The sequence below is a fragment of the Pseudophryne corroboree genome, chromosome 5, assembly GCF_028390025.1.
Source record: "Pseudophryne corroboree isolate aPseCor3 chromosome 5, aPseCor3.hap2, whole genome shotgun sequence".
Classification (NCBI taxonomy): Eukaryota; Metazoa; Chordata; class Amphibia; order Anura; family Myobatrachidae; genus Pseudophryne; species Pseudophryne corroboree.
In genome coordinates this window covers 308,572,907-308,585,237 of record NC_086448.1, presented here as the reverse complement: position 1 = coordinate 308,585,237, position 12,331 = coordinate 308,572,907, and the positions used below count along the sequence as shown (strand labels likewise).

Here is a 12,331-nt window from a genome sequence, read left to right as displayed (position 1 = left end):
CGATTTCATTCATTGTGAAGTGTATACCACGAGAAGGTGGCCCCCGGCGCTATTCAACTCAGCATGCTGCTTTAGCAATCCAGGGGTACGAGCAGAAATCCCAAAAAATAGTGCAGCAGTGCAGTTTTGTGCCCTTGTGCGGCGCAAACAGCATCGCAGCGGGGCACTTATGTCGGAGAGTGCCCTGTTTTCGTGCCTAAGCACCCTGTTTAAGGCGAGAGTAGAGTCATTCTCAGACAGAGAGCTTGCTGAATTGAATAGCACCTGGAAGGAGGTCAATTGATTAACTTTGCAATCGACCACAATGTTTTTAGTAGAATCTTCTAGTTTTACAACAGATTTGCCTTGTATATCTTGGACTTTTAAAACTAAGCCAAGAAAACCAGTGGTTTTGCTAAACAGGTGCTATGCTTTGCTCGCAGGCTGCTAAGGAGATGAAGAGTAAAGTGACCTGTGGCGTGGCTACTCTTGCTTTCTATTTTAAAGAGCAAATGAAGCCACTACAGGACATTTTAAATACACCATGCAAAAGCTATGTATTACCAAGAATACTGTATAAAATAACTAGAGTGATAATATCTAACTATGCTTTTATCTTTCTATCTTTTATCTTTCAGGTTGACATGTTCAAAAAGAGGTGCTTCTCTAAATCTTCAGGCAGGAGTTAACAGATTGGCAAACTTTCTTTGTTATCATTTCATTGGGTAGATTTATTGATACAAGAGAACAAGACCAATGATGTCACAGCAACTGAAATGACTGCCATCTCAGCTTTTTGACATGCATACCTCCTATCAGGTCTTAAAAGCAGGCTTGTGAGGTAACCTTTTAATATAACTATATAGTTAAATGTCAATACAATACTGAACTGACGTTTACATTCCTGATACATATTAAAAAAAAAAACATTTTGGGGTTTAGTGACACTTTAAATAGGATGTTGTAAATATTACACACATCTAAATTACACCATTAACAGAGAGCGGTAGATTCAATTAAGTTTGGAAGCAGACATCAACTTAAAAGAAACTTCAACGCCCTACACAGATGGCGATGTGCAGCCGAGGCGTCCAACAGCCTATACGGCCGATGGGTGATCCGGCGGAGCGGGGCATGGGGGGGCCAGTCACCCGGCTCCATAACAGCGCAAGCTAATATGGACGAGATTGTCCATATTGGCTTGCATGTTTAAACGAACCAGCACCAACGATGAACGACGCAGGGCCGCACATCGTTCATCGCTGGTACCGACACACTGAAAGATATGAACGGTGTCTCATTCATTAATGAGATTGTTCATCTTTCAATGGTATCGACCAGTGTGTAGGGCCTATAACTCTGCTCACAACCAGTGACAAAAAAAACTATTTTGTTCTACTGAATCTGCCCTGTAGAGTCAATGATACTCTGAACATTTTAGTTCATATTTGAATCATATGTTTTCAACATGCAAACTGGAGAGCTGTACATAAATTAATGCATACATATCCACATACAATGACATACCTTTGATTCCAACAGACGGAGCACCAGCAGCAACAGCAGCTAAAGCATATTCAATCTGTACAAGTTTACCTGATGGACTAAGGAAACAGATAGTTGTTAAAATGCTTGCTCTGCTACTATATTCAGGTAATGCAGCAATATTGCAGCGGGACTTACGTAAAATCAATGCCTCATTTGTTAGGGGCTCCTTAAGAGTCTCTAACGTCTAATGTATAATGGATAAGAATTACCACTCTCTTCGGGAACTTCTGGTTACAGTCCCATAAAAAATAAGATTTTACTCACCGGTAAATCTATTTCTCGTAGTCCTAAGTGGATGCTGGGACTCCCTAAGGACCATGGGGATTAGCGGCTCCGCAGGAGACTGGGCACAACTAAAGAAAGCTTTAGGACTACCTGGTGTGCACTGGCTCCTCCCACTAAGACCTTCCTCCAGACCTCAGTTAGGATACTGTGCCCGGAAGAGCTGACACAATAAGGAAGGATTTTGAATCCCGGGTAAGACTCATACCAGCCACACCAATCACACCGTATAACTCGTGATACTATACCCAGTTAACAGTATGAACATAACAGAGCCTCTCAACAGATGGCTCAACAATAACCCTTTAGTTAGGCAATAACTATATACAAGTATTGCAGACAATCCGCACTTGGGATGGGCGCCCAGCATCCACTACGGACTACGAGAAATAGATTTACCGGTGAGTAAAATCTTATTTTCTCTGACGTCCTAAGTGGATGCTGGGACTCCGTAAGGACCATGGGGATTATACCAAAGCTCCCAAACGGGCGGGAGAGTGCGGATGACTCTGCAGCACCGAATGAGCAAACTCTAGGTCCTCCTCAGCCAGGGTATCAAACTTGTAGACTCTTGCAAAAGTGTTTGAACCCGACCAAGTAACAGCTCGGCAAAATTGTAAAGCCGAGACCCCTCGGGCAGCCGCCCAAGAAGAGCCCCTTTCCTCGTGGAATGGGCTTTTACAGATTTAGGGTGCGGCAGTCCAGCCGCAGAATGTGCAAGTTGAATCGTGCTACAGATCCAGCGAGCAACCGTCTGCTTAGAAGCAGGAGAACCCAGCTTGTTGGGTGCATACAGGAGAAATAGCGAGTCAGTTTTCCCGACTCCAGCTGTCCTGGAAACATACTTTTCAGGGCCCTGACTACATCCAGTAACTTGGAATCCTCCAAGTCCCAAGTAGCCGCAGGCACCACAATAGGTTGGTTCACATGAAAAACTGATACCACCTTACGAAGGAATTGGGAACGAGTCCTCAATTCCGCCTTATCCATATAAAAAAACAGATAAAGGCTTTTGTATGACAAGGCCGCCAATTCTGATACACGCCTGGCCGACGCCAAGGCCCACAGAATGACCACTTTCCACGTGAGGTATTCTAGCTCCACGGATTTAAGTGGCTCAACCCAATGCGACTTCAGGAAATCCAACACCACATTGAGATCCCATGGTGCCACTGGAGGCACAAACGGGGGCTGACTATGCAGCACTCCCTTAACAAAAGTCTGAACTTCAGGCAGTGAAGCCAGTTCAATTTTGGAAGAAAATCGATAGAGCCGAAATCTGGACCTTAATGGAACCCAATTTTAGGCACATAGTCACCTCTGATTGTAGGAAGTGCAGAAATCGACCTAGCTGAAATTTCTCCTTTGGGGCCTTCCTGGCCTCACAGTACGCAACATATTTTCGCGGTGATAATGGTTTGCGTTAACTTCTTTCCTAGCTTTAAATAGCGTAGGGATAACTTCCTCCGGAATACCCTTTTCCTTCAGGATCCGGCGTTCAACCGCCATGCCGTCAACGCAGCCGCGGTACGTCTTGAAACAGACAGGCCCCCTGCTGCAGCAGGTCCTGTCTGAGCGGCAGAGGCCATAGGTCCTCTGAGATCATTTCTTGGAGTTCTGGTTACCAAGCTCTTCTTGGCCAACCCGGAACAATGAGTATAGTTCTTACTCCTCTCCTTCTTATTATTATTCTCATTACCCTGGGTAAGAGAGGCAGAGAAGGGAACACATACACCGACTGGTACACCCACGGTGTTACCAGAGCGTCCACAGTTATCGCCTGAGGGTCCTTGACCTGGCGCAATATCTTTGTAACTTTTAGTTGAGGCGGGACGCCATCATGTCCACCTGTGGCCTTTCCCAACGGTGTACAATCATTTGGAAGACTTCTGGATGAAGTCCCCACTCTCCCGGGTGGAGGTCGTGTCTTCTGAGAAAATCTGCTTCTCAGTTGTCCACTCCGGGAATGAACACTGCTGACAGTGCTAACACATGATTTTCCGCCCATCGAGAATCCTTGTGGCTTCTGTCATCGCCATCCTGCTTCCTGTGCCGCCCTGTCGGTTTACATGAGCGACTGCCGTGATGTTGTCCGACTGGATCAGCACCGGCCGGTGTTGAAGCAGGGGTCTAGCCTGACTTAGGGCATTGTAAATGGCCCTCAGTTCCAGAATATTTATGTGTAGGGAAGTCTCCTGACTTTTCCATAGCCTTGGAAGTTCCTTCCCTGTGTGACTGCCCCCCAGCCTCGAAGGCTGGCATCCGTGGTCACCAGGACCCAGTCATGTATGCCGAATCTGCGGCCCCCTAGAAGATGAGCACTCTGCAGCCACCACAACAGCGACACCCTGACCCTTGGAGACAGGGTTATCCGCCGATGCATCTGAAGATGCGACCCGGACCACTTGTCCAACAGATCCCACTGGAAAATACTTGCATGGGACTTGGCGAATGGAATTTCTTCGTAAGAAGCTACCATCTTTCCCAGGGCTCGCGTGCATTGATGCACCGACACCTGTATACGTATTAGGAGGTCTCTGTCTAGAGACAACAACTCCTTGGACTTCTCCTCCGGGAGAAAACCTTTTTATCCTGTTCTGTGTCCAAAACCATACCCAGGAACAGTAGACGCGTCGTAGGAACCAGCTGCGACTTTGGAATATTCAGAAACCAGCCGTGCTGTTGTAGCACTTCCCGAGATAGTGCTACTCCGACGAACAACTGCTCCCTGGACCTCGCCTTTATAAGGAGATCATCCAAGTACGGGATAATTATTTCGGCCATTACCTTGGTAAATACCTCGGTGCCGGGGACAGACCAACGGCAACGTCTGGAATTGGTAATGACAATCCTGTACCACAATATTGAGGTACTCTTGGTGAAGAGGGTAAATAGGGACATGCAGGTAATCATCCTTGATGTCCAGTGATACCATGAAATTCTCCAGGCTTGCAATAATCGCCCTGTTCAAGGCTTTCCATTTTAGAATGGGTCTCACCGAACCGTCTGGTTTCGGTACCACAACATTTTGGAATAGTAACCCCGGCCTTGTTGAAGGAGGGGTACCTTGATTTCACCTGCTGGAAGTACAGCTTGTGAATTGCCACCAGTACTACCTTTCTCCGAGGGCAGCAGGCAAGGCTGATGTGAGGTAACGGCGAGGGGGAGTCGCCTCGAACTCCAGCCTGTATCCCTGTGATACTATTTGCAGAACCTAGAGATCCACCTGTGGGCAAGCCCACTGGTCCCTGAAGTTCCCGAGACGCGCCCCTACCGCACCTGTCTCCACCTGTGGAGCCCCAGCGTCATGCGGTGGACTCAGAGGAAGCGGGGGAAGATTTTTGATTCTGGGAACTGGCTGCTGGTGCAGCTTTTTTCCTTCTTCCCTTGTCTCTGTGCAGAAAGGAAGCGCCCTTGACCCGCTTGCTTTTCTAAAGCCGAAAGGACTGTACCTGAAAATACGGTGCTTTCTTAGGCTGTGAGGAAACCTGAGGTAAAAAATTTTTATTCCCAGCTGTTGCTGTGGATACGAGGTCCCAGAGACCATCCCCAAACAATTCCTCACCCTTATAAGGCAGAAACTTCATGTGCCTTTTACAGGCAGCATCACCTGTCCACTGCCGGGTTTCTAATACCCTCCTGGCAGAATGGACATTGCATTAATTCTGGATGCCAGCCGGCAAATATCCCTCTGTGCATCCTTTATATATAAGACAACGTCTTAAATATGCTCAATGTTAGCAAAATATTATCCCTGTCTTAGCGTATTAATATTATCTGACAGGGTATCAGACCACGCTGCAGCAGCACTATATATGCTGAGGCAATTGCAGGTTTCAGTATATAACCTGAGTGTGTAAATACAGACTTCAGGATCGCCTCCTGCTTTTTATCAGCAGGTTCCTTCAAGGTGGCCGTATCCTAAGACGGCAGTGCCACCTTTTGACAAACGTGTGAGCGCCTTATCCACCCTAAGGGATATCTCCCAACGTGACCTAACCTCTGGCGGGAAAGGGTACGCCATCAGTAACTTTTTAGAAATTACCAGTTTCTTAAGCGTGGTTTCCCCCGATCTTTACACACTTCATTCATTCATCTGATGGGGGAACAAAACACTGGCTGCTTTTTCTCCCCAAAAATAAAACCCCTTTTATGTGGTACTTGGGTTCATGTCAGAAAATGCGTAACACATTTTTCATTGCCGAGATCATGTAACGGATGTTCCTAGTGGATTGTGTATATGTCTCAACCTCGTCGACACTGGAGTCAGACTCTGTGTCGACATCAGTGTCTGCCATCTGAGGTAACGGGCGTTTGAGCCCCTGATGGCCTTTGAGACGCCTGGGCAGGTGCGGGCTGAGAAGCCGGCTGTCCCACAGCTGTTACGTCATCCAGCCTTTTATGTAAGGAGTTGACACTGTCAGTTAATACCTTCCACCTATCCATCCACTCTGGTGTCGGCCCCACAGGGGGCGACATCCCATTTATCGGCCTCTGCTCCGCCTCCACGTAACCTTCCTCATCCAACATGTCGACACAGCCGTACCGACACACCGCACACACACAGGGAATGCTCTGACTGAGGACAGGACCCCACAAAGTCCTTTGGGGAGACCGAGAGAGAGTATGCCAGCACACACCAGAGCGCTATATAATGCAGGGATTAACACTATAACTGAGTGATTTTTCCCCAAATAGCTGCTTGTATACATATATTGCGCCTAAATTTAGTGCCCCCCCTCTCTTTTTAACCCTTTGAGCCTGAAAACTACAGGGGAGAGCCTGGGGAGCTGTCTTCCAGCTGCACTGTGAAGAGAAAATGGCGCCAGTGTGCTGAGGGAGAAGCCCCGCCCCTTTTTCGGCAGACTTTCTCCCGCTTTTTCTGGAATACTGGCAGGGGTAATTTTACATCTATATAGCCTCTAGGACTATATATGATGTAGATTTGCCAGCCAAGGTGTCATATTGCCCTCAGGGCGCCCCCCCCCCCCCCAGCGCCCTGCACCCATCAGTGACCGGAGTGTGAGGTGTACATGAGGAGCAATGGCGCACAGCTGCAGTGCTGTGCGCTACCTTGGTGAAGACCGAAGTCTTCTGCCGCCGATTTTCCGGACTCTTCATGCTTCTGGCTCTGTAAGGGGGACGGCGGCGCGGCTCCGGGAACGAACACCAAGGTCGGGTCCTGCGGTCGATCCCTCTGGAGCTAATGGTGTCCAGTAGCCTAAGAAGCCCAAACTACCACCTGTTAGGTAGGTTCGCTTCTTCTCCCCTTAGTCCCTCGCTGCAGTGAGTCTGTTGCCAGCAGATCTCACTGTAAAATAAAAAACCTAAATATACTTTCTTTCTAGGAGCTCAGGAGAGCCCCTAGTGTGCATCCAGCTCAGCCGGGCACAAGAATCTAACTGAGGTCTGGAGGAGGGTCTTAGTGGGAGGAGCCAGTGCACACCAGGTAGTCCTAAAGCTTTCTTTAGTTGTGCCCAGTCTCCTGCGGAGCCGCTAATCCCCATGGTCCTTACGGAGTCCCAGCATCCACTTAGGACGTCAGAGAAATATTTTAAAACAAACTGTTTATAAATAAGATATTGGAGATGGTCGAAGAACCTGTGCAACAATCAGACTTAACAGTGGAAATGACCCTACAAATTTAAAACTAAAAACTCCAAGAATGAGTCAGCTAGTGACACAGGAAACAGCAGTGATATATTGCAATCTCATTACCTTTGACAACAGATAAACGTATACTACTTTTACACCAAAACCGACCCAGGATTTGGAACACTGTTCCAATCCTGGTCGGATCCAGGATTTACCCCTTTTACACTGCGGTGCCAACCCGGGATATTCCCAGGTTGACACCGTTAACACTGCACACGAGTGCAGTGTCTTTACAGCCAGCGCTTAGAGATGACTTCATCTCCAAGCGCCAGGAAATCCGCAGATTGGGACCCCCAGGCACCACCAGCCTCCGCCTCTGTGCAGTGAATGGACGCTGCACTCAAGAGCGGCATCAATTCACCTTCTCCCCAGCACCGCTGATGTCTGCATAGCAGCGCAGACAGCAGTGGAAACTGCGTGTGCCCTGTCCCCCAACCGCAGGATGCTGCAGTTGGGAGGTATGGGCTTTCCCATTGCTGTAAACAGCCTGGAATTTTTATTTTTGCACCAAGAGCCATCCCGGGTCGACCTGGCAATAACCCAGGTGTTTGGCTCTGTGTGAAAGGGGTACAGATTGTAACCTCACAAGAGCAGGGCCTTCTTTCCTCATGTGCTCTCTTACTTACAATATCTTGTACTCCCTTTGATGGCACCTAACCCCTGGATTTCCATACCTGTCCTATATGGTCTTAAACTATAAGTGTTTTCTTTTTGCTCATTTGATTATGTACTGTGTAATGGGCGCTACAGATCCCTTGTGGGGCCATATAAATACTACACCTCAGATCAGTTGTCCTACCCACAGCCAGACACATGTGCCATTCATGCTGCTCATCCCTAGCTCTGAATGACAGCATCAACATCCAGTTTGGGCAAACTGAGCAAGATTCAAACATTCTGCTGTGATGACTTGTCACACAACAGTAGCATGCTAGCGCGACAGAGGTGACTGCATGTGCAGTCCAGTAATGTCATTCAATTGTATTTATCAACATGCATGATAATGATCTGAAAGGCCATTGTTTGGCATGGGTTCAATTTCAGTATGATATACCGACGGTCCTAATCCTGAAAGCCATTGACCGACAGTAAAAAAATATCGGCACGGTCAAAATACCAACATTCATTATGCAGACATGTTCAATATGCCGACAGTCAGAATACAGACATTAAAAATGGTGACATGTCAAAATACCAACATAAGTTTTTCTAAGGGGAGGTTTGTGGTGTCAGTGTTCGACATGGGTCGATATGGACACCGTCTAAGTGTACCGCTGCGCTCGCCATGCTTCCGGCACAGTGCCTCACTGTGCTCAGCCACTATTATATCCCCCATGCAGGTCCACTGGGATGGTAAAGTATGAACAAGTCTGTTTTGGGGCAAAACTTCCTTAAAAACGCATGTCAATTGTCGGTTTTCTATGTCGGCATTTTGAACATGTCGGCATAAAGAATGTCAGTATTTTGACTGTGGTCAATGTTTATCGGGATTACGACTGTCGGTATTGTGTCCATCTGTAAATCAAATGCTACCCATTTGGCATCTATTGTATTAGCGCTGCACAAACAGTAATCTGCAAAGTTGCCCAATACTGGAGTGTGATCAAGAGAAAAGAATGCCTGAAAGAACTTGTTTACTGTAGGAAAAATGTATTCTTTGTTTTAATTGGGGGAGGGATATGATAGTACAGTGCATCTTCCAAATGTGTGTTTGAAGTCAACTTATAGCTATAGTTTCTATAAATAAATATAATAAGTAGTTTGAACACTTATTAAAAGTTAAATAATACTTGTGTTAGCAGTGATTTGATGTGCAATTACTATTATGGTAATCACACTCCTTAAAGGAATACATTGACTACTGAAGAATACAAAGGCTCCAACCAAAAAATAGGATTTTAGTTACCTACCGGTAAATCCTTTACTCGTAGTCCATAGAGGATGCTGGGGTCCACATTAGTACCATGGGGTATAGACGGGTCCACTAGGATCCACTGGCACTTTAAGAGTTTACTAGTGTGGGCTGGTTCCTCCCTCTATGCCCCTCCTAGTCTATAAACTGTGCCCGAGGAGACTGACAACTTCGAGAGAAGGATTTAATACAGATAGTGGCGAGATTCACACCAGCTCACACACAAGGCAAACCAAGCTAACTAGCTTGAAACATCAGCAACGGCTGAACAATATGATACCCCTTTCACACCGCAACTATAACCCGGTAAATTGCCGTTTTTTAAGCCTTTACAAAACTGTTCTAGCTGCCGTGTGAAAGGGCCACTTTGAATTTACTGGTTACAGATTACTGGTATTTTAAAACAGTTAAAAAAGCAGGGTCCTACACAGTTCAGACCCGTTTCATTGTGCAATGTGAAAGGCTCTGAAACGGTATTTCCAAACCACAGAAGGTGATAGGCTGTCTCCATGCATGATGTCACCAGGCAGAAGCAGGAAATAAACATGAGAGTGAAGAAGCATTTTTTTTTTTTATACAGAATACAGTTTAAAATAGCAAATTGGAGTGATGAGGAGGTTAGGCAGCTGCTTAGGATGAGAGGGGATGAAGAAATTGCTAGACAAATCACTGGGACAGTGAAGGATGCAGTAATCTACAAAAAACATGGTAAAGATGCTTGAAGCTGCTGGGTTCCATCGTACGACTAGCCAAATTATTAATAATTAATTATTAATAATGTGTGGGCCAGAAAAGTCCATTTAAAATGACAACCACTGTTTTCTATGGGAGAAACGGGTTCAGTGTGAAAGGTACCAAAACGGTAATGAAACGGTAATATACCAGTTACAACATGCGATGTGAAGGGGGTTTAACTGCTCAGACCCGTTTTAAGAACCGTTTAAAGAACCGTTTCAAAAGCAGGGTTTGCGATGTGAAAGCAGCATTACTTACCAAGTAACAAAACAGTACTTAACCATGAACTAAGCAGTACTGAACTAAGTGACCACTGCAGGATCACGAAGCGCTGGGCGGGCGCCCAGCATCCTCTGCAGACTACGAGAAAAGGATTTACCGGTAGGTAATTAAAATCCTATTTTCTCTTGCGTCCTAGAGGATGCTGGGGTCCACATCAGTACCATGGGGATGTACCAAAGCTCCCAGAACGGGAGGGAGAGTGCGGAGGCTCCTGCAGAGCCGATTGTCCACTGAGTACCTGAAGTTTGGTCAAAGTATCGAACTTGTAGAACCTTGCAAACGTGTTCGACCTAGACCAAGTAGCCGCTCGGCAAAGCTGTAAAGCAGAGACACCCCAGGCAGCCACCCAGGAAGAACCCACTTTACAAGTAGAGTGGGCCTTAATAGACGTAGGACACGGCAATCCTGCCGAAGTATACGCATGCTGGATAGTGAACCTGATCCAGCGAGAGATCGTCTGCTTAGAAGCAGGACACCCAAGTTTCTTGGGATCATACAGGACAAACTGAGTCCGATTTTCTGTGACGAGCAGTCCTCGTCACATAGATTTTCAGAGCCCTTACAACATCCAAGGACTCTGATGAAATTGAGGAGTCAGTAGCAACTGGCACCACAATAGGTTGGTTAATATGAAATGCCGACACAACCTTCGGAAGGAACTGCTGACGTGTCAAGAGCTCAGCTCTATCTTCATGGAAGATCAAGTAGGGGCTCTTACAAGACAAAGCCCCCAACACTGACACACGTCTAGCAGAAGCTAAGGCCAACAAAGTGACAGCCTTCCACGTGAGAAAATTGACCTCAACCTCCGGTAGAGGCTCGAACCAATCCGATTGGAAAAACTAAGGGTGTGTACACATGGTGAGATTTTTCCTCCCGATTCTGACTATATTAGTGTTCACTCTAGGCTGTTTTAGCAGGCGCCGCGCCCTGCCCGTTTTTTAACAGGCAAAACCCGCCCTGCCCCTTTTGCGGCGCCCTGCTAGAACAGCCGCCTGCTCCCTGCCCTCCCGGCGTGTATAGATGCCGTGCGCATGCGCGCGGCATCCATTCACGCATTGGGAGAGTGCTGGGGGAAGCCCAGCACCGACGGAGGTGCTGGGCACGCCCCCAACAGTGATGTCGCTGGCCACAGACGCTCTCTATAGTAGCGTCTGTGGGCCCCACCGCCCCCTAAAATGACGGAAGCGTGACCACGCCCCCTAATTTGCGTGGCCGCGCCCCCATTTCGGCCGCGCGCACCTGTGCCCCCGGACTCCGGCGCCCTGCCCCTTTTCACTCCTAGAGTGAACACTACTATATAGTCAGAATCGGAAGAAAAGTTAGTGCAGATCGCAAGGTGACAGTCACCTTGCGATCCCGATTCGATGCGCGGTCCCGCGTGGTAGGCATCGAAAGAAAAGATAGAATGTGCAGGCAGGACAATTTTGACTACCTCTATAGAAGAGATAGTCAAAATTGACACTTAGCCAAAATCGCACATAGCCAGTATCGCAAGCACACTCATTATGTGCTTGCGATACTGTCTATGTGCCGACCCGGCCCCTGTCGCATAGTGAGAATCGGGCATAGCCCGAATATCACCGTGTGTACGGGCCTTTACACCACGTTAAGATCCCAGGGCGCCGTAGGCGGCACAAAGGGAGGCTGGATGTGCAGAACCCCTTACATAAAAGGTCTGAACCTCAGGGATGGAAGCAAACTGTTTCTGGAAGAAAACGGATAGGGACGAAATCTGGATCTTTACGGATCCCAACCTCAGGCCCATATCCACACCTGCTTGCAGAAAGAGGAGAAACCGTCCCAGTTGAAACTCCACCATAGGAAACTTCTTGGACTCGCACCAAGATACATATTTTTTCCAAATACGATGGTAATGTTTAGACGTTACGCCTTTCCTAGCCTGTATCCTGTATCAGGGTAGGAATAACCTTGTTC

The 12,331-nt window shown here is 47.3% G+C and overlaps 1 protein-coding gene across 1 annotated transcript in view; it reads right to left on the bottom strand.

The window, feature by feature from the left end:
• The window catches only part of PSMA2 (proteasome 20S subunit alpha 2), a 77,614-nt gene that overhangs the window by 52,712 nt on the left and 12,571 nt on the right, over positions 1–12,331 (bottom strand). Inside the window, exon 2 of the mRNA XM_063922477.1 lies at positions 1,507–1,583. Within this exon, the coding sequence (XP_063778547.1) occupies positions 1,507–1,583 (77 nt within the window). The remainder of the gene's footprint in view (positions 1–1,506; positions 1,584–12,331) is intronic.